The sequence below is a fragment of the Prionailurus bengalensis genome, chromosome B2 (genome assembly GCF_016509475.1).
Source record: "Prionailurus bengalensis isolate Pbe53 chromosome B2, Fcat_Pben_1.1_paternal_pri, whole genome shotgun sequence".
Classification (NCBI taxonomy): domain Eukaryota; kingdom Metazoa; phylum Chordata; class Mammalia; order Carnivora; family Felidae; genus Prionailurus; species Prionailurus bengalensis.
Genome location: NC_057349.1, coordinates 123,556,449 through 123,580,355, shown reverse-complemented (window position 1 = coordinate 123,580,355; position 23,907 = coordinate 123,556,449). Strand labels below are relative to the sequence as shown.

The following is a 23,907-nucleotide window of genomic DNA, read 5'->3' as shown; positions in this document are numbered from 1 at the left end:
AAAAAAAAAAAAAAAAAAAAAGACTGGAAAGAAACATACTAATATGGTATCACAGAGATTCTTTCTAAAGCGCATGATTATGGAAATCTTTTCTCTTTCTTCTGAATGTTATTTCCCAATTTCATCATGAGAAAAAAAGATCAACTTCATGAAACATAGAGATTATATTTTGGAATGAACTAATAATGTCTACCTTAAAAGACATTAAAAAGAGAAATAACTGTCACCCAAAAGGAATGTGTAACAATATGTAAACCTATTCTCAGATTATAAGTACTAAATTAAATGTCAATGAGCATTCAAAGGAGCAAGGTTGATACTGCAGAGCACAAAGTCAGGAATTCTAAAAATATATTAATACAGAAAATTCTAATTATACAAACGGGAATATTACAGGTCTAGGATCATATGTCTAAAAACAGAAAAAGGGTATCTAATTTAGAAGTAATAAGGATAAGAGAGAAAAGAGAAAATGCCAGAGCTGTACAAATCATGATCAGAGGGGAAAAAATCAAAGAAAAATTTTCTGAACTGAAAGATAACTTCAGCCTGGTTAACAAGAGGGGGCACAGAGCATTTTTCAGCAATTATCCTCAAAGAATGACCCTAGGTACTTATTTGTCAAGTTTTAAACCTTTAAAGACAAGATCTTACGTCTGTCAAGAAGAAAGGAGGTATAACGCAAGAATGCTTTTGGATCTCATTTTTCAGATCTCTAAGAAAAGAGACGCTAAAAAAAGAAAAAGGCATTAGAAATACAAGAACTCAGATAAATCTCTTTTAAGATAAAGAATATATTAAGACACAAAGACCTAAAATAACGTCAGCAAAGTCCTATGGCTGTTAAGATCACAAGAGACAACAAATTTTTAAAAACAGATGGGAAGGTACTTTGTAAAAGGTGAAAGATACTTTCTAAGGGAATAAAATATGAACAAAGGGTGAAATTAACATGCAATCGGTAAACCTGACCACATATTGTGAGAATAAAGGATAAATATGTCAAAAATAACTTAAACTGCCAACTATACCAACAAAAGGTTAATGTGATGGATTTTTAAATGGCTACAAATTCATTGCAGCTACTCCCACCAAGAAATGGAGTCTATTTTTCTTACTCTCTGACTCTGAGCTGGCCTCGTGACTTGCTTTGCAACAGGTGGACTGCTGTGTGAACTTCTAAATCTAGTGCTGGAGATACCTGGCAGCTTTTACTCTTGCCCTGTTGGAAATCTACACCTGCTAAGTGAAGAAGCCTGAGCTCATCTGGGGACATGTGACGCAGATGACAACCAGCACTACACCTTAGACACGTGAGTGTGGCCACCTTAGACCATTCAGCTCTAGTTAAGTCACCAGGTGACCGGAGTCACATGAGGGACCCAAGGTGAGACCAACAGAACTGCCTGGCTGAGCCCAGCCCAACTTGCTGACTCACAGAATTGTAAGCAAAGAAAATTACTGTTTAAGGCATTAAGTTGTGGGAGAGTTTGTTTTATAGCAATAGATAACTGAGATAAAGTAAGTGTGAGAAAAATAGGGACATGCACCAAGAACTTAACTAGTATCTCCCTACAAAGGAGTTAAATTCTACTTGGCAAAAGCATAAATTAATAATATAAACAATACAAATATTTGTGTTAAAATGTGCTCATGCTAGATATGTAAAAAATATATTGGTTGAGGTCATCATCTTAGTTTGAAGAAAAGAATAATAAATTTTTAAAGACAAATTCACAGGGAGAAGCATAGATAAATTCATCACTGAAAATATACAGAAAGTAACTAGATCCTAGAACTTGGGAGTTAGAAAACTTCTTTGAATCCCAAATCCAATAGTCTGGACCTAGTGAGTTTCTCAAAATCTCTCACATATCTACCACTTTTAATATGTCTTTTAATTTGGATGTTTAGATCATTTACCTTTCTTTTCTTTTTTCTTCCTTCCTTTCTTCCTTCTTTCCTTCCTCCCCCCCTTCCTTCCTTCCTTCCTTCCTTCCTTCCTTCCTTCCTTCCTTCCTTCCTTTTTTACTTAAGTAAGTTCAATTCCCAACATGGTGCCTGAACTCACTGAGTCATCCAGGCACACCTAGAACATTTACATTTAGTATAATTTTGAATACTTTGATTTAAAGGCTTCCACATATAAGATCATGTCCTTGGCAAAAAGAAATTAATTTTACTTCTTCCTTTTCAATTTAGATGCATTTTTTTTCTTTTTCTCGATTGATTGTTCTAACTAAAACTTCCAATACTGTGTTTAATAGAAATGGTGAAAGCAAGCATCCTTGTCTTATTCCTGATCTTAGAGGAAAAGCTTTCAGTTTTTCACCACGATGTTGGATGTAGGTTTTTCTATATGGCCTTCATTATGCTGAGATAATTGATATTTTTCATAATTATCTCCACTCTTAGCTTAATAGTTATAGCTCCTTCTCTAAAACTTCTTAGAGGTTAACGTGGGGTTTACAATATACATCTTGAATTTATCACAATCTACCTTCAAATATTATATGACTTTATATATAGTAATAACTTTATAATAGTGTACTTCCAATTCCTCTTTCTTGTTTTATTGTTGTCATACATTTAACTTTTGCATATACTATGAATTATATAATATACTGTATGCAAATATATTGCATACAATCCTATTTTTGTTTTAGGTCAAAACTTAATGTTAAGTTTAAAACTGTCTTGTATATTTACTTACTTTTTGCCATTTCCAGTTATAGTAAAACCTTGGATTACGAGTAATGTTCTGTGAGTGTTCCACAAGACGAGCAAATATTTCTAATAAATTTTTAACTTGATAAACAAGCTATGTCTTGCGATATGAGTAGTATTATCACATGATCACAACTGAGTCAATGGTTCTTCTCTCTCTCTCGTTGTGGGATTGTGGGTGATCATCTCCCATGCTCAGATGCTTGGTCTCAGGCCATGGTGTTTGGCAGAAATCAGTGACTTTTCAGAACATTGGAAGGTGCCCACAACTGGCATTAGTGTATTTTTTGTCACTTTGAAGTACCTATGGACAGTCCTTTGCTTTTCCATACAAGAATAAGCTTAGGAATGCTTTGCTTCACTCTAGGTCAGGCTGCCTGCAGATATAGGCCCTTTCCTCTGCTGCCTTATTGCCAATTACATTAAATCCAGTATATGACAAGAGTTTATTAATACTGTACTGTAGCCAACATCTGTGCTAGCAAATACAATGGCCCCCATGCAGAAAAAGGTTGAAAGGAAAGGCAGTAAGAAGAAGGAGACGATTACAGTGGAAGCTAAGAAGGAAATCATCGAGAAGTACAAATGAGGTATGCGATGGCCGAAACTGCAAGATTTTGTAAGAAGTCTATGTCTGCATCTTGTCTGCAGAGGAGGAGGAGAAAAAGGTGGAGGAATCCCTCACTTTAAATGATATTAGGGAGATGTAGAAAATGTGGGAAACAGTGCAAAATTTTGTAGAAAAGCACCACCTGAATAAGGCTGTGACAGTGCAAACAATAAATCTGTTTAATGACAATGCAATGTCACATTCCTGTGAAATCCTCAAAAGAAGGCAAAAGCAAGTGTCATTGGATAGGTTCCTTGTTAAAGCTGCATGAAAGGAAAAAGATTCCACTGAGCCAATAGATTGCAGTGATTCTGTCAGTGATAGTGAAAGTTATCCTACACAATAACCCTCCTCTCTGTCTCCATCACACCAGCCACAAAGGTTTTCAAAGGGAAGCACAGGTTAATTTATTTTTCTTTATATTTTGTATTTTTTATGTATTATATTACAACATTGTAACAATTTTTATATGAATATTTTTGGGTTGTGGAATGAATCATCTTGAGTTTCCATTATTTCTTATGGGGAAATTTGCTTTGATATACAAGTGCTTTGGATTAACAAGCACATTTCTGGAACGAATTATGCTCATAAACCAAGGTTTTACTGTATTTTCTTTTTTTCTTCTTCCTTTCCTTCCCTCTCATCGTTTCTGCCTTCCCTTCTTTCTTTTATCCTTCCTTCTTCCCCTCTTCCCTCTGTCTGCCTCTTTCTTTTCATTTGGTCTGAGTATATTTCTTCTGACAGAACTTCCTTTAACATTGCTTGTAACACAGATGTGCTCTCAGCTTTTGTCTGAAATTTCCTCTTTATAGTCAAAAGATCCCTCTTTACATCCTTCATTCAGTACTTTAAAAAGACATTCCTCTGTCTTGTGGCTTACATAGTTTCTGACATGAAGTCTGCTGTAATTCTTATCTAGATTCTCCTGGATATTTCTTTTTTCTGACTGCCTTTAAAAATTTCTTTTTATCTTTGGTTTTTAGCAGCTGGAATATGGGTATACCTTGATGTGTTGTTTTGTTTGTTTGTTTGTTTGTTTGTTTGTTTAAATCCTCTCTGGGACTCTCAAATGTGTAGTTTGACTTTTATTATTTTTGGAAAATTGTTTTTAAATATTTCTTCTTCCCTCTTTGCTTTCTCCCCTTCGGGACTCCAATTACGTACATGTAAGAACATGTGATATTATCCCACAGATGCCAGACGCTCTCTTTTATTTCTTTTATTTCCCTCATTCTTGTTTTCTCATATTGTTTCAGCTTGGCTAGTTTCTAGTGACCTATCTGTCTCTAAATTCGTTGATGAGTCTTCTGATGGGAACACTGAAGGACTGCATCTCTGATACTATAAATAAACTACTTCTTTCATTTGACTCTTTCTTATATTTTTATCTCTCAGCTGAAATCCCTCATCTGTTCACACAATGTCCTCTTGTCCCACTGGATCTCATATTTGTATAGCAGCTGTATCTTCTTCCTGTGCTCTGCCACAAGTAAAGCAGTCCTGGTGTCCCATCTCTCCTTGGAAGGAGGGGTCTATCCCTCCTTGGACTTCAGGCCACTTGTTTGCCCTACCACCTCAGGTCTCTGATGGGTTCAAAGTCTGATTTTGTAGTTTGTCTGACTTTTTCTTATTTTTACAGTGGAAGAATGCTTTTTCATCTTTTTATATCTTAGGGAATATCAGAATGTCCATTTCTTTTTTTCTTAAACATCTTCACCAAGGTGAAACTTAAATACCATAAAATTTACCCATTTTAGGTGTACGAGTCAATGATTTTTAGTGCCTTTACAGGGCTGTTCAGTTATCACCACAATTCAGTTCTAGAACATTTCCATCATTCCCCCCAAAATCCTCTGTGTCCGTCTGCAGACAATTCCCATTCTCATCCCCTACCCCAAATAACCCACTAATCTCCTTTCTATCTCTACAGATTTACCTATTCTGGACATTTTCTATAAATGAAATTATACATCATATGGTCTTTGCATCTAGCTTCTTTCATTAGCATAATGCTTCAGAGATTAATCTATGTTGTAGCACGTATCAAACTGTTCCTTTTTTACTCCTGAATAGTATTCCATTGTATTGATATACCACATTGTTTATCCTTTCAGCAGTTGATTAACATTTGGATTGCTCCCACTTTTTGCCTAGGAACATTCACACACAAGTCTTTGTGCAGACCTATTTTTCATCTCTTTTTGTTAGTTATCTAAGAGTGTAATTGCTGAAATGTATGGTAAATTTACATTTAACTTTTTAAGAAACTGTCAACTTTTCCAAAGCGACTGCAACATTTTATATTTCTACCAGCAATACGTGGAAGTGTCTTCCTTCTTGAATTACTTTCTTCTTTCAACTTCAAAGATACTATACTTTTCTAGTTTTTCTTTTATCTTACTGGCCATTCCTTCTCAATCCCCTTTACTGGATTCTCTTCTTTCAAACTTCTAGAATTCCTTCTGAGCTTCTTCTTTATTTATATACTCTTTCTAGAGAATTTTAATCTGCCCCCGACTCTTAATATCATTTTTATGCCAAAAGCTCCCAAATTTGTATCTGTTACCCTAAACTCTTCCCTGAGGTAGACAAGCCTAAATCTATTTACCTAACATCTCCATTTGAATGTCTAACAGGAGACATCTCCAATATAACTCCAGATTGTTTCCTATCTCAAATTACCTCTTCTTCCCTTATCTCAGCTACCTCTTCTTCCCTTATCTCAGCAAATTAAGCCATTGTCCACCTTGTTTTCTAGATCCTTGTTTTCTAGGAGTAATCACTGATTTTCCTGTTTCTTTGATGGCCATTTGTAATCTATCAACAAATCCTACTCACTATCTCCAAAGTAAACCATGTGAAATTTCCAGCAATTTTATAAGGTTCAAGCTAATATATGCTGAAACTTTCCATCTCAAAATCTCTTAGATTTTAAGTCACCATTATCTTTGGCCTGGATTACATCAAGTCACTCTAAGCTGCCCTCCCAGCTTTGCCTGTCGTCTATTCTCCCATAGCAGACAGAACGATCTCCTAAAAACACAAATCAGGGGTGCCTGGCTGGCTCAGTCAGTTAAGCGTCCAATTTCAGCTCAGGTCATGATCTTACAGTTTGTGGATTTGAGCCCCATATTGGGCTCTCTGCTATCAGCACAGAGCCTACTTTGGATCTTCTGTCTCCCTCTCCCTCTTCCCCTCCCCCACTTGCTTTCTTTCTCAAAATTAAATAAACATTTAAAAAAATAAAAAATAAAATAAAATTAGAACACAAATCACTGGACAGCCACATATAAAAGAATGAAACCTGATACTATCTTATCCCATATACGAAAATTAACTCAACATGGATTAAAGACTTGAAGCCATAAAACTCCAAGAAAAAAACATAGGCAGTAAGCTCCTTGACATCAGTCTTGGCAACAAGAATTTGGATTTGATTCTGAAAGGAAAGACAACAAAAGTAAAAATAAACAAGGGGAACGACATCTAACTAAAAAGCTTCTGCACAGTAAAGGAAATCATCAACAAAATGAAAGGCAGAATGGGAGAAAGTATTTGCAAATCATATGCGATAAGGGGTTAATATCCAAGATAAACAATGAACTCCTACAACTCAATAGCAAAACCACCAATAATTCAATTAAAAAACAGGCAGAAGCTCTGAATAGACATTTTTCTGAAAAAGAAAGACGGCAATTATCAAAATTACAAGAAATGGTAAGTGTTGGCAATAAGTGTGGAGAAAAGGGAACCGCTGTAAACTATTGGTAGGAATGTACATAGGTGCAACTGCTATAGAAAACAGTATGGAAGTTCCTTAAAGAATTAAAAATAGAACTACCATACAATCCAGCGATTTAAAAAAAATTTTTTTAATGTTTTTATTTATTTTTGAGACAGAGAGAGACAGAGCATGAACAGGGGAGGGGGCAGAGAAAGAGGGAGGCACAGAATCCAAAGCAGGCTCCAGGCTCTGAGCTGTTAGCACAGAGCCCGACGCGGGGCTCGAACTCACGGTCTGTGAGATCATGACCCGAGCCAAAGTTGGACGCCCAACTGACTGAGTCACCCAGGCACCCCTCCAGTGATTTTACTTCTTGGTATTTATCAAAAGAAAATGAAAACACTAATTTCAAAAGATACAGGTACCCCTATGTTCATTGCAACATTATTTATAATAGCCACAATATAAAAATAACTAAATGTCTGTCAATGGGTGAATGGATAAAGAAAGTAAAGCATATATACAGAACTATTAAGCTATAAAAAAGAATGAAATCTTATCACTTTTGATAATATGGATGGACCTTGAACTCCTAACGTTAAGAGAAATCAGACAGAGAAAGGCAAATACCATATGATCTTGCTACATGTGGAATCTTAAAAAACTCAAAAACCAAAAAAACAAAACAACCAAGCTCATAGATACAGAGAACAGATTGGTGGTTACCAGAAAGCAAGGAGTGAGGAGTAGGAGAAATGGGTGAAAGGGGTCAAAAGTTGCAAACTTCCACTTATAAAATAAATAAATCCTGGGTATATAATATACAGCATGGTGACTATAGTTAATAACACTGTACTATATATTTGAAAGTTTCTTTTAAAAAAAATTTTTGTTAACGTTTATTTATTTTTGAGACACAGAGAGACAGAGCGTGAACGGGGGAGGGTCAGAGAGAGAGAGGGAGACACAGAATCTGAAACGGGCTCCAGGCTCTGAGCTGTCAGCCCAGAGCCCAACGCAGGGCTCGAACTCAAGGACTGCAAGATCGTGACCTGAGCCGAAGCCGGCCGCTGAACCGACTGAGCCACCCAGGCGCCCCTGAAAGTTTCTAAGAGAGACCTTTAAAGTCCTCATCACAAGAAAAACTTTTTTTGTAACTGTGCATGGTGACAGGTGTTAACTAGATCTGATTATTTTTCAACATGTATAAATGTCAAATCATTATGCTGTACATCTGAAATGTCAGTTATACCTCAATAAAGAAAACCCACAAATCAATTTCTAGAATTCTTCTGCTTTTCAATCTCTAATGGCAATAACAAAGAAAATCAAACACAGTGTGGCCTAAAAGTCCTCACACAATTTGGCTCCTACTTAGTTCCTAACAGTTTCCCCTTCATTCAGTAGGATCCAGCCACCATGGCCTTCTTTCTGTCCCTTAATAATAACAAACCCATTGGCATCTCAAGGACTTGACAGTTGTTTCCCCTGTGAAAAACATTCTTGCTTTAGATTTGTGGCTGGCTGGCTTCATTTCACTGTTCAGTTATCAGCTCACTTTTCACTTTTCTTGGAGAGTCTTCCCCAGACCATTCAAGCAAAAGTACCCCATCATTCTCTATCAAATTGCTCCCATTCTGAATCATCTTTATTATTTGATTTTTCCCATAATATGGAAGCTCCATGACAGCAGGAATCTAGTCTGCTTTGTTCACTGGTTTATTCTTAGTGCCTAGGACAAGACCCAGCATTTAGTAGGCACCTGACAAATATGAATGAAGGCATATGTTCCCAAGGCATCCTTTGCCTCCCTCTGTTTTAGCACCTATCACACTACACTGTAATTAAGTCCTGCACAGCTGTAGTAGATACTCAATAAATGTGACAGAATAAAAGACAGAATCAATGAATGTCAAAGAAAATCAAGGGAAACAGAAAAATAGTAATGTAATATTTTCAAAACATTAAAAATACAGTAATAATAAAAGATCTATTAATAAAAACCCTTCAATATTTAATTTGTGTGACCTACAATATATAGCAAAAATTATATAAAGCAAAGTTGACTGACCTTGAAGAATAGGGAGAAACATAAACTTTAGTTGATAATCTTAACGCTCAATTTTAAAAAATATGACAAGTAAACAGACATATTTTTCTTAAATTCTAATGTTGAGAAATATGCCATAAATCAGGAAGAAATAATTTCTTCCATTCTCAAGTACTAGCCATGCTCCCCCCTACCCTGCTGCCCTGTCACAGGGTCTATGATATAATATTCCTTCTGCCTATTTAGGATATCCCTTCTGTCTCTTCATTAGTTAATGCCTGCTCATCCAACAGGTCTAAGATGAGCCTCACTTCCTTACAGATTTTTTATATAAGTTAAATATCTACGCTAATTATGAACCTTTGAGGTACAATGTACTTCTCCTTCATAGGCTTGTCATAGCTGTCTGTTCACATTCATTTGTGAGAGTAGTTGATACAATGGTGGACTAAATGCTTTATAAAGACAGGGCCCATGTTTATTTTCATTCCTCACTGAATCCCCAGTACCTACTACAAGGTCTGACATGATAATATCTGTACAAAGAATAAATGAATGAGAAGGAGTGGTCTTATTTTTAAGGTCCCTTCTAATCCCAAGATTCTGAGCCACTATGAATTAACTCAGTGGAAATTTCTAGTACAATCGAACTGTATATTATGGCATTGAACCTGATGCTTATTTAGAGCTAAAAGACGACTGCTTCTCCATTCCTGTTTGCTCTCAATAGCAACTATTTCTTTAGCACAAATGGAATTTGGTCATTCAATTGGAAGAAATGGGTGGCAGTCACCAGCCTACACATACACACACACACACACACACACAAATATGGCCATGCAATAAATCTCTTATTATTTAAGTGATTTTAAAATATGATTAATAAACATGAAATGATTAAGAAGTACGGTTAATATATCCTCTGAAAACAAAGTTCCTTTTAATAAGGTGGTTCATGTGTGGAGAATTTGGAAAATACTTGGCACTCTGGGGGAGGAACTGCCGTGACTGTGTAGGTCAAGGAGGCCACCGTTGGGGACTTCTGTGGCATGGGTTCACAGAAACATATGAAAAGGAAAGTATTTACTCAGGATCCTTTGTTTGGTATTGCCACATTTCAATACATACATTACAACTGTTTTAACTGGGACAGCAAACAGGTATGGTTATTTTATTAAAAGTCACCTATAAAAATGTATTTCTCAGGAAAGCAACTAGTTAATTTGAAGCACATTGTATTTAAATTAAAGATAATGCTATTTTGCCCATCACTACTTCAGTTTCTTTTCTTCTTAGATGCCATTAAGTCAGTAAAAATAATTATTCTAATGTTAATGAGAATATTCTAATGTCTAATGAGATTATTTTATTTATCTGAGAATATTTTAAAATGAGAATTATGTCTTAAGTTCCTAAAATTAAAAAAAAAAACAAGTATCCATTTAAATTTAAGAATACAGTAATAAGAAATTGGATTTGCTTCTTGTCGAAGTTATAAAATTCATCATAAAAACATAATTTCTTTGTCATATTCTACATTTTCCACATAATATTTTGTTTCATGAATATGTTGGTGTTTTCACATAGTCTGTGTTATAAAGCACCTAATCACTCAAAATACTATTGTGTTTCTGACCTAAGTTTGTAATTTCCAAAACTGACACAGCATAAGAAAACCCTGAAGAATATTTAAAGTCCAAAATATTGACTCTCAAGTCCTTAAGAGAACAAAAGGGGGAAAATATAAAGTTTATTAATTAAAACAGTAGCCATTCTACTCTACTTGGTTCCCCCACCAGAAGCCTCTCTTTTGACATGTGGAGAAGAGGGTGACAGTCCCCACAGAAAAATGACCCACCCACCATCTCAAATGCTTAGTGGGACAGTCTTGACTCCCACCAACCTCTGAGGACAATCCTTCCCCATTTCATTCTTCTCTTGTCACACTTTCCATTGGGAGAGGCCTACTCAAAGGCTCATATTTATCGAACAAAAAGATCAGGTTAATTAAGTAAATGTACTTTGTACTGCCCTAAAGGCAAAAGTGTGTTCCTAAAAGCAACACAGGCCACACATAGAACTATTTGTGAACTGTACGGGTAGAAAAAAATCCAGAGACTGCATCCATTACCTGAGTAGGACTCTGAAGACTTAAATCTAAACCACAGGTAAACTCTGTATGATGTTCTACTGTTTCAAGAAGAGGATCAGGCTTTGAAAAGTTCCAGAATCTGTGAATATAAACAGAAGGAAATAATTTAAGTGCTAAAACTACCAAAAAGCGTATCTAAGAAAAAACAAACATTTACCATAGCAGAGTTTTGATCAAAACAGTTTCAACCAATTCATAAATACAGAGCCCCACTACTGATCTACTTTAAAAAATCTAATAAAGAAAAAATGTACTCCATTCTATTACATAAAGAACTGAAATTATTAATCAACCTACCCTTGTAAAAGATTATTATATTTCCATTAGTATACCTTGAAGGATAGAAGCTTAACAAATTTTAGTTAAAACATTTTTTTTTTATATTGCACAAGGACATTTAAGATGAGAGACACTAGGCTTTTGTAGCAATTTCTAAAAGCATTCATGACTGTAAAATAAGGCTATTGGATTACATGAACGCTAACATTTTATGATTTTAAATGCTACTTCATTTCTCAACAACTGACATGAAAAGATCTTAGGTTTAATTTACATTTCAACAGCAATTCAGATTCTTTAAGAAGAATCTGTTCTCTGTAATTCTGAAACTGTTTCTTTTTGAGGTGCAGCCTTTCTTATAAATTCCACATCAGTGTAATTTCTAGAGTCAAGAAAAACTGAAATGTGTTCTCCTGGGCCAATATTAAGTATCCTATTTATCCTCTATAGACGGGGAGTGGTAATATTTACCATAATATGTCTCTGATTTCTACTGTACAGAGGAACTTGGCCCTATTTTCAATACACAAAATAGTACTTTATTTCTAAAGCTTTATTTGCTCATCATCTTTCTTATTTGACTCTAAACACTCCATAAAAATGTCACATTCAGAATCATAGAGTCATACTCCAATGCAGCCTCCCTAATGATCTGTAACCTGGAACACACTGAAGGTTTAGCGGATCTCTTTGAAAGAGAGTAAATACACAGAACCAACAGCCATAGTTTGTTTTACCTGGTCGTATTATTTCCCTAATAAATACAGGGTTGGTCTTATTAAGTTTGAAAAGGATTGTTGCTATGGATAAACCACTGTGTGGGTACCAGAGAGACAATGAATAAATAGCTCATTTATCAGATTACTGAAATCTACAAAATATTGAAGGAGAGTGATTTTACTTTTGAAAATTTCCTGTTCAAATAAATGAGGGAACAAGCTGCAGTCCTTCTCAGAAATCATGATAGCAGCTGCCACTGTCTTTGCATATTTGTTCCTTTGGGTCAAGAGATAGATATTGTACTGAAATCTAATTTTCTAGATTTTTATAATGTTTATATAAGCAAGAGTAAATAAGTCATCATGTAATTTGGTTTCTAAAACATGGTTATTCACTGATTTGCATTATTTGATACAGTAATCAAATGATTTTGTATATGCCCACTATGTTCCAAAAAATATTCAAAATGGTTTTAAAAATATGTATTTAATATGGCAAAAAAAAAAGAGTTAGAGGAAGAGGACAGGGAAGTGAATTTGCACTGGCAAGGAGATTGATAAACAAAAATGAAAAGCATCCTCGACATCTCTTAAGGAAACACAGAGACGTTGTTTCACAGGCTGCTACTCACGAGTCAATGCCCTTACCCCAAAGGACAGGTTAGTAGAATCATTCTAAGGGAAGGTCATCTTAATCTAGAGTATTTAGCTTTCTGACTTCATTTGGGATTTAGGTTTCATTTCAATAGAATGGATGGGCATTTGTCTTTAGACAAAGCATGAAAATTAGTTTCTAAATTTCAGTAGAACTTTTTAAGGATAAAAAAAAGCAAAAGGATTCATTTGTACCCTCCTGACAAATTCCTGGGATGCAGCTTTTGTTACTATTTTTGTTGTTTTGAACCAGCTGACGCAAAGGCTGCACCCAGGGCAAGACAGGTGGGCCTTAAGAAAATGAGGATGCCCAATAAGGATGCATGTGTGAAACCATCCAACTTCAGCTTGAAAGTATGAAAAAGGGAAGTCCCATATACAGAAGGGCTGGAACTCTATTCAAAAACTGAAGCTAGGGACACGCAGCTGGCTCACTCAGTAGAGGGAGTGACTCTGGATCTTTGTTTGGGTCATGAGTTTGAGCCCCATGTTGGGTGTAGGAATTACTTAAATAAATAAAACTTAAAAAAAAAAAAGTCAAGCTGAATTTGCTCTAATACATAGCTTGACGGGCAGTCATGGCATCACACAGTTCCACACTACAAAGTCACACCCATCATAACTTTAACCTGGGAAAAACTATCTGGTATCTACCTGCAATCTGCAAAAAATTCATCAAACGAGATGCATGCTAAAACTCTAAGGATACAATTTGGTGAAGGGAGTGTTAGTCCAGCAAAAGTCATAAAAGTGCTATCAGTTTATTACATCCAGTTCACAGCTCAGATAGAAATTATGTAATACACAAAGTGTACAAAAATTATGGTACAAAACTTATGAGAGGTTCATTTCCAGTTGAATGGCTACCTAGATGTCTAGATCAACATTCTCACTGAAAAAAAAAATCCTAGGTAACACCTAAAAACAAACATCACCACAAAAACTAAGAGCATCAGTGAAGAACACTCCAGTAAAAACTAGACTGAACCCAGAGCAGCACATCAACAAGTGAGCCAGCTTTTGCCTTGAGAGGGTCTGCTGAACAGGGAGGACCTGGGCTTGGACTTTCTTAACCTCGAGGGGATCAGGAGCCAGAACAATCAGGAAGATTAATATTAATATTTATAATTTAAAAATAATTTTCAGTAAGCTAAAATATCAATGCTATCAAGTTAAATACAGTAAATGGCACAAGCTAAATAAGTTGAGAAAATCAAAAGCTAAGCAATGTGTTTACACACAATAATAATTCATTTTTCCGTTGCTAATGGTTTTTTGAATTACAAAAGAAATATACAATTCATTTCCTCATTCCCACCCTCCAACATTGTTAATGCGTTGACGTGGCCACTTCCAGGACTGTTCTAGGTTTCTCCATTCCAGTTCCACCAAGAAGGGGCGAGCAGTAAGAGGGAGGTGAGCGTTTCTCCACATTTTCTCATATTTGCAACTCAGGGGGCGTGCAATCCTTGCGATCTTTTCTGGATTCAGAGGTCCAGTACATTTCCATAGATCTGAGGGCCCTCATGTGCCTATCGCATAAGCAAAATAGGCTCCTTTTATTTGGAGATGTCGGGCTACATATATCACTACTTGGTCAAATAAGGCATATTATCGTTAAGTGTAATGTTTGTTTTGGTCCAGCACATATACTACTTGGTGCCTTTTTGTCTCTTTGCTGATGAAATCACTGACTATTTAAGCTCTCTCTTGGGAAGTAAATCTACTGGACAGGCCTCCAATGATTCAAAATATTACAGAACTGTAGGAACATTTTTCATTTAAATTGGAAATGGAGAGAGAGAAAAATTCATCACAGTAAAATGTCTTGGTTGAGTTCCTTTTTGCCTTTTGATTCCACAATTCTTTAACAAAGCAAGTATGTAGCACTGTGTTAAATAAAATATCTAAACTCTTTCAAAAATTAAATTGAGGGGCACCTGGGTGGCGCAGTCGGTTAAGCGTCCGACTTCAGCCAGGTCACGATCTCGCGGTCCGGGAGTTCGAGCCCCGCGTCAGGCTCTGGGCTGATGGCTCGGAGCCTGGAGCCTGTTTCCGATTCTGTGTCTCCCTCTCTCTCTGCCCTTCCCCCGTTCATGCTCTGTCTCTCTCTGTCCCAAAAATAAATAAACGTTGAAAAAAAAAAATTTTTAAAAATAAATAAATAAATAAAAAGCAAATGGTTCTAAAAAAAAAAAAATTAAATTGAAATTATTTTTTACTTTACTCAATGGAATCTGAAATCCCTATACTAACACTCATGAAATTTTGCCAACATATGAGTTCAGTGGAAGGTTGATAATACTTTTCAAAATTCTTCTTTTTCTTTCCCTGTTCTCAACTTACGAGTTAGTCCATAATACTTTGTGAGTCTTTCCTACCTACAAATAAAGAGATGGGTAAAGCTTTAGGCTACTTTTCCATGCCTTACATGTACATTAATTTTAGTCAAGCTGAATTTCAATTAATTTTAGTTACATTAATTTTAGTGGTGTTTTTAAAATTCTAAGCAAACAGAACAAATATAATTCCCTGTTTGCACTGCTTGGGTCTCGTGATCTCTAGGGTGATGAGCAAAATATTTTCGTCACAGAAGCTTCTTTTCTCATCACTGAATTACTCATCCATTCAACAATTTATGAGTCCTCGTGTGTGCCAGGTACCATGCTGGGCACCAAAAGCAAGAGAGATATGACCTCACTCCAGCAGCTCTGAGTTTGATGGGACAGACAGACATTTTTTAAAGGACCACCGAGGTATAAATGTAACTGCAACTGACAAGTGCCCCAAAAGGCAACGCCGGACGGTGGACAAATGACATCCTCAAGAACTGACACTGAGCTGAAATCTGAAGGTTGAGGAGTTAGGCAGGTAGAAAGCAAGGGGCAAAAAGGTGTGTGACACAGAGGGCCCATGAGGCTGGGACAAGGAAAGGGCAAGGGTGTCACACAGGGTAAGCAGAGTCGTATCACAAAGGTCTTTTAGCCCACGTGAAGAATTTGGGATTTTCTCTGAAGTATAAAAAACAAAACAAAACACTGAAGGAGATTTATCTACTGGGCTTTACATTCTTTAAAAACATTTTCTTAGTAAACTTTTAAATTTTATAATAGTTTTAAATTTGCAGAAAAATTGTGAACAAAGCAGAGAGTTCCCATATATGGGTCCAAAAGGAGAAAATAGTGGCTTGAATTTAAGGTGGCAAGAGTGATGATGAAGGGTTAATGGACTGCAGATGCATTCAGGCAGAAGAATTCATAGGACAGAAAAAACAATAATGACTGATGGGACAGAAAAAATAATGATTCCTATGTTTCTGGCTTCTATCATTGTACTGATAATAGCAATGCATTTGTTTATTTATAGATCTATTTTCCTCTCAAAGGCACCAAACCTCTTCGAATTCAGGGACAGTGTCCTATTCTTCTTTGTATTTCTTGCACATAAAAAGTGTCTGACACACAGACACCCAAAGAACATTTCTTGAACTAAAGAATAAAAAATAAATTAAATGAGTATATTAAGGACAAGATAAACAAATGACAATGGCCAACCTCAAAAATGAGGTAACTTTTTAATCACCTATAGATGTGGTCTCCAAATGATGGACCAGAGACTTGTTCCTCCTCTTTGCTGACGAATTTTTTCTGAAAATTCCAGTTGAGTAGATCTGTATGGAATCCAAAAATCTCTTCCCAGGAAATGGTGATACTCAACCAACTAGGTTTGGGAATCACCACCTAAAACAGCACTTCCCCAGATACAGATTTGAAAAATTCCCATCAGAAACAACAGTGAGGGGTGCCTCACTGGCTCAGTCAGTTGAGCATCAGACTCCTGATTTGGGCTTAGGTCATGATCTCATGGTTCGTGAGATCAAGTCCTGTGTTGGGTTCTGCGCTGACAGCATGGAGCCTACATGGGATTCTCTCTCCGTCCCATCCCCACTCACGCTGTCCCCCATCTCTCAAAATAAATAAATAAAAATTAAAAAAAAAAAAAGAAACAGCACTGATATCAGGCAGAAGGTGAGGCAAGGGAAAAACCAACAGGGCAGTGGTTCTCAACCTCCACTAAATGAAATCAACTGAGAAACTTTAAAAAACTACTCGTGTGAATGCTATCTCTAGAAATTCTAATTTAATTGGGTATGTCAAAGGCATTGGGAGGTTCAAACATTCTCCAGATGATTGTAATACACAGCCAAGGTTGAGAACCTCTGTTGGAGTGGGGAGAGCAGATATTACCCATTAATTGAGAATCACTGATCTAGACCCACAGTTCTCAAACTTAACCTTTGCATCAGAATCACCTGGAGTGCTTGTGAAAAACGGATTTAGAAGGTATGGAGTGAGGCTCAAGAATTTGCTTTAGAAATTAAGCAAACCACTGTGACGCAGCTAATAAATGGCAGACCCAATGTACGACTCTACTGGCACTACAGCCGGTATTTTTTCTACTGAAAGATACTGCCATTCACTTTTTCTCTGGGCTGTGCCAAGGAATCTGGAATGTAGGTGGACAGGATCTGGGGCTCTTCAGGTAATTCTGATTAATGCCCTGAAAGTTCAAATGGACCTAGACCAAGTCAGGCTTTCCCCATACTCCTCAAACTACATAGAAAATTCCATTAGCCAAAGCCCATGCCAAGACTCCTTTAGTCTGCCAGCTTACTTTCAAAACCAATACCCTAAGAAAATTACAAGCTATAATAAATCTGAACTCCTATGGCAAAGAGTTCAGAAATTTTCCTTTGTCCTAATATTTTTTATATGGACCTACTGCATCTCTCATCTACTTTGCTGTCCCTTCCTGACTTTTGTATCACTCAACCCATCAGATCTTTTTGTAACCTCACAGATTCCCATCTTTTTGAAGTGAACCTGAGTAGAACACATGGCATCATGGGCTTATTATTTTATCGTCTGTATTGCTGTTGAAGGGGATTAAAACATAGAAATTGTACACTAGCAAAACAATTTTGTAAAGAGTTAAACTTTCATTCATTAACTAAAGAATATTTACTGAGTGCTAATGCTCATTTGTTTGCATGACTAGATTGGAGAGTTGTTTATTTTTTGAACTTGTAATAACATAAAATTTAAAACTGAAAAATACTGTCTGCTAAATGAAAAATGATTAACTTTGAAGAATTATTGAACAATTTTCAAGGTGACTTTTAATTTTTTTAATGTTTACTTTTGAGAGAGAGAGAGAGAGAGAGAGAGAGAGCAAGCAGGGGAGGGGCAGAGAGACAGGGAGACACAGAATCAGAAGCAGATTCCAGGCTCTGAGCCATCAGCACAGAGCCCTACAGAGGGCTCAAACCCACCAGCCCCGAGATCATGACCTGAGCTGCAGTTGGACGCTTAACTGACTGAGCCACCCAGGCACCCCTTAGAGGTGACTTTTAGAACAACTCATTCACAAATATCCACAAACCATATTTACAAACTTTCAAGGTTAATTACAAAATTCTAGAATTGAGATTCTCTATCAAAATAAATTCATTGTATTTCAATTAAATCTTTCATTAGATCAGTATTTTAGAGTATACCACTTGATCACAAAAAAACCTTTAAGTCCAGGAGCTATATATAACACAAAGCCTAGTGTATTCTGACAAATTAAAGAAAACCATTAGCTGATGGAAAGCTTGCTCTGAAAGTATTCATGGTTGCAATCTGCAGGAATACAGGATGATTTTCTGGAAAATGGCACATCTCAACAAGAGGAGAAAAAAGAAAAAAACAAAACTCTTACAGGCTTTGTTTACTGCTTACTGGTACAAACTGAAGGGCCATGCAATAATTTTGCAATAAAGTTTCAAACAAGTATCTATCTAAAAGAGGAAAAAAAATGGGAAGAACCCTATATAGCATGAAATATTATCAGTATCCCGGGGATGAGATTAGCCTATGTTAAACTGAACTGTAACTGGCACCAAAACGTGGCTACCTAGGTTAACTACCTACGAAAATGTGGCAAAAGGTTATTTCACAGAAGCACAGACCCTAGTGTGACTGGATGAGGCTGCAGGAGAACTGTGTACCTAAATGCTGAAGAGCCAAACTGACAGCAGCTGCTTGCCTGGGCTTCGGTCCTTCACTAGCTATGAAACTGTTATCGCTACGAAATTGTTAACATCCTCATCTCTGCAGCTAAGCATTTATGAGTAAGACCACTCAGGCTGTCGGGTTGCGGGATGTCTCCACAGCTTTCAAGGATCTCCTTTACTGAACAACTCCTTTGTCAGCAGAGGACAGATACAGGGGATAAATGTGGGAAAGAGAAAAACACACGGAGCAGACCAAATAATTCTGTTCGTTTTCTGGTGACTGGACATGAAAGCTTGAGGAAAAAAACTCAGTGCGGAAAGAGGAGAAATGAGAAGCAGGCACCTGAGCAAAGCAGTTTCAGTACCTTCCTTTGCCCCTTGCTGCACTCTTGCCCTGGCGCTCCGAGGGACCCCAGACCCCGGGAAACATCTCACCTTTTCTATATAAGCTAGCTCCAGATAGTCTCTGTTTGACACATGCACACACGCATAACTTGCCCTAATAGTGCAGAAACATAAGGGATGTTGCTGAATTATAAGAGACAATTAGATTAGTAATTATTGGTGTTTATTCTCTGTATGGTTCATTCCATTAGGTCAAATCTCTAAGATTCAATTTTAGAATATTTAGTGTTGCTGCAATCCAGACTGGGGATTCAGGACAGACCTCAAGGGTGAATTATTTATCCTTGAGTTTTTAGGAGACAGAATAAACTACTACTTACTGACGAGTAGTACCCGGTTGATCTAAATAAACAGGCTCACTATGTGCACAGATAACTCAGAGCAGGGAACACTGAGGCTTTCTGCCCAATTACCTTTTTCTTAAAAACTGTAATCGCACGGATTAGAGTCCACTAATTCTACAAGGCTTATGACAGAGAACAGCAGCTTCCTGAACAGTCTCTCAACCCTTCACCTCAGAGGCAAGCACTTTACATTCTTTTAGCTGTTTCTTCTGATACTCTGTACTTACTTGCTCTATATTTCCAAATAACATGCTCACAGAATTCATTGATTATTTTCATTTTCACATATTATCCTTTGACCTCCTGCTACGGAAGATGAGACAACGCATTATCTGCATTAGAAAATGTAAACATACACAACAAAAGCCACTCAGTTGCGTATTGAAAACGCACAACAGAAGTTTTTAAAAATTATAATGCAAATGAACTGGCAAACTCCACAAATTTTCTGTTGGAACTAATCAACACAATTTAAAGTTCAAAGCAGTGACTTATAGTGTATAAAGCTAAGGCTTAACATTCCTCACTCCTTTTAGATCTAAGTGTCTCTTCATGTGCTTGCATTAGGTTATGAATTAGACACGGATTTGGGTTGATTCTTCATGAAACATTTTAGTACTAAATAATTCTGAAAATGTTCTGCAGTTATAAATCAAGATATTTAAAATCAGAAAGTCTTATATATGTTTCTTTCTAATTAATGTATATTGTTTCATTTTACAGAAAATTACTTTCATTTTTCACCTGGCATTTAACTTGTAAAATTATGCTTCATTTCATCAAGAGATCTTTCCAGTATAAACAATAATCAACACAAGACTTTTCTAATTTAAACAAGTCAAATGGAAAAACCCTTTGGGACATATAAAAACATCAATCTATCAACAAACTTGGGAGTTACTGCTTCACACATAGAAATACCTTAACCGCTAGTTATACGAAGCTCAAAGAGAGTTATTAAATTGATCATTATTTATTAAAGAGATTATCAAATTGCATATTATAATTGACTGTAGGAGGAAAAATAAAAAATATCAATTTGTAAATTTAAGTGACAATCAGGATACCAATACAATGGCCCTGAATTTGTTAAGTAGCAAAATTTTGTGATCTAGTCAGTGCTGACTTAAATGCAATAGAGCTGCAAGATTTATCCTGCAAAAATATCACTTTCTTATCCCAACAGAACTTTCCACCTTAAATTCAGTTTTATTAATGACTACCTCAAATATAATTAAAGGGAAAGCCATATCAAAATGCAACTATTGTAGGCTTTTACATCCAGAGTAAGCAAAGAGTAATTTAACTTTTCATGCAACATAAATTCACTTACATCTAAAAGTTTAGTATATACATGTCCCAGGTACTAGGGACAAAATAACAAAACAGACAATCTTACCTACCCTGTAAACAAGCAATGTGCTTTATTAACACAAAATATATTCAGTACCAAAATATCCTTAGAAGAATCAAGCAAATATATGAATGCAAATATTCTCATTCTTGAAAAGTAAACCAGAGACAACTACGTTAAGATGCTTTCCTAACATCAGTGGTGAAGTTTAGTGAACCTTTGCCACGAAGCAAAACCTGTGATAGAGTTACAAAGACCCATCTAAGATATCTGACAGGCACAGAATATTAAACAACTCTTTGACCACATTAAGGATTCAATCACCATTCCTCAGATGTAAATAGTGTCATATCATTAGCCACATAATTTCTTGTGATTTGATAAACAAATGTAGAGGAATTAAGAACTATCTTAAAGGATGAGGTAAGGGCACCTGGGTGGCTCAGTTAAGATTAAGCATCTGACTTCGTCTCAGGTCATGATCTCGCTGTTTGTGGGTTCTGTGCTGACAGCTTGGAGCCTGGAGCCTGCTTCAGATCTTGTGTCTCCCTCTCTCTCTGCCCCTCCCCTGCTCGCGTCCTGTCTCTCTCTCTCTCTCTCAAAAATAAATAAACATTAAAAAAAAAATTAAAGATGAGGTAAAATGATCATTTGAAACTGCATACGAGCTCCCGCTCAGCCGCGTTTCTTACCTATTTACTTTCACTGACCTTTTTTTGTGGGTAAGGGGGACTAGGTAAAGTTGAAATGAAAGGTTTGCAAGGCAGAGTACATATTCAGCTATACTATCTGTTGACTTTGGCTGACCTTTTTTTATGGGGAAGGGGAAGAAAGAGAAGTGTCTGCCTGTGGAAATCTCTGTGCTAATAAACATAAGGATCAAAAAAGCCCATCAACCACACCAAAGTTAAGACACTATATAAAGGCAAGTCCCATGAGAGTCAATGCGACAAAGATAAAAGGCATTTCTGCATCTGCTGCTTTGTTAAGATTCTAAGTTTACTACAATATGATTAAAGACCATTTTCCTGCTCATGCAACATAATAAAGCTATTTATCTTATTTCACAATTAAACAGTATCACTAAATATCACATTTATGAGAAGGTATTAGTAAGAAACATTTTCAGTGTCTTATTTTACGTGAGCAAATACAGCTTATTTTTCTCAAGTGTTTTTATTTTAAAAATTACCAACCCACAAAAAAATTACAAAGAACATAGTGAACACTCATCTATTCTTTGTCTAGACTCACCAATTATTAAAATTTTACATTTTTCTATCTTTATACATACACATATAAAAGAATACTTTTGCTGAACATTTTAAACATAAATTGAAGAAATCAGAACTTGAGTGTCTTTTTGTGAGTCTGCTTGTTTTTTAACAATTTTTTTTTAATTTATTTAGAGAGAGAGAGAGAGCAGTGGAGGGGCAGAGAGAGAAGGAGAGAGAGAATGCCAAGCAGGCTGTGCATTTTCAGCTCAGTGTCCGATACGGGGCTCAATCCCAAGAAAAAGATCATGACCTGAACTGAAATCAAGAACTGACGCTCAACCGAGTGAGCCACCCAGGCGCTCCTGTTTTTAACAACTGTGATCAGAAATATAAGAGCATATATTTACAGTGAGTGATACAGTACTAAGTACAAAGTTTGAGGCTTATAAATATGTGAATGAAAAAGAGAAGGAACTAAAATTTATTGAGTGCTTGATATGGGCTTGGCACTATGGGAACAGGCTTGCATACACTGATATTTAAATCTCATAATAATTTGTTTTATGACTGAGGAAACAATGGGAGGTCAAGTGTCTTTATAAGAGATTAAATATAAGAATACCTAGTAATGGCAAATCCAGGATTTTAAACCAGATCTATTTTTCTATTACAACATGCTGCTTCTCTAAGCAATAATTTTTAAACAAATATATAATAATTTAGAGAAAAATACAGGCTGAATTGAAGCAGAACTGGTCAGGTGGTCATGGATTTGAATACAATGGTCCACACATGCTCAACTTTGTATTTGTGCCCAGCGTGCACTGATCTGGCTCATGCTGCACCTTCACACAGTGTGCTTCCCCCATCCCATCTCCACAATGTGACGAGAACTGCCGTTCACAGAGCTCCTCCAAGGTTTAAGCACCATAATTATCTTATTAAAGTAAGGCGAGGTAAGGCATGAATGATGAATACCTTAACTCTCCCTACAGTACTTACATTTTAAAATAGGAAACTTATTATAACAATTCTCAAGGTATCTGCTATTTCTTTAAGCACTTGTTATGTGCCAAGAGTGTTTATAGTTTCATTTAACATTCTGAACATTCTGCAAAGCAGGTATCATTTCGTGTTTTTCACAGCTACTAAATGGAGGAAATGGCCTATCACCAAGTCTAATGGACTCAAAAGAACCTATGTTTACCCCACCACATAAAGGATTTTGAACCCATAGAGCTTTCCCATACGTCTCCAGGGGGCAAAGAATGGGGAGACATAGTGCTGGTTCTAGATAATTTCCTACTCCCACTTAGTACTTCTTTCTCAAAATTTGGAATTTTATTAACTTATAATCTATGAGTAGATAATTTAGAAAAAGTTAGCAATTCTGTTGTATCTTGAACTTAAATATTCTTTCTGAATGAAATAGTTACGAAGCCTTGGTCCTAGACTGTCTAATCTAATCTCTCCCAATAAAAACTTAAGATTATATAAGTTTAACTATGTTCTATGTCCAGGAATAGATCCTATTTGTAACTTGGGACTTAAATATATTTCAATAACATAGTAATATAGTTCACACAAGGACATCTGATATGTACTTACCCT

At 36.2% G+C, this 23,907-nt stretch overlaps 1 protein-coding gene across 1 annotated transcript in view; it reads right to left on the bottom strand.

The window, feature by feature from the left end:
• PEX7 (peroxisomal biogenesis factor 7) overlaps window positions 1-23,907 on the bottom strand; it is a 77,694-nt gene that overhangs the window by 14,081 nt on the left and 39,706 nt on the right. Inside the window, exon 9 of the mRNA XM_043593100.1 lies at window positions 11,246-11,345. Within this exon, the coding sequence (XP_043449035.1) occupies window positions 11,246-11,345 (100 nt within the window). The remainder of the gene's footprint in view (window positions 1-11,245; window positions 11,346-23,907) is intronic.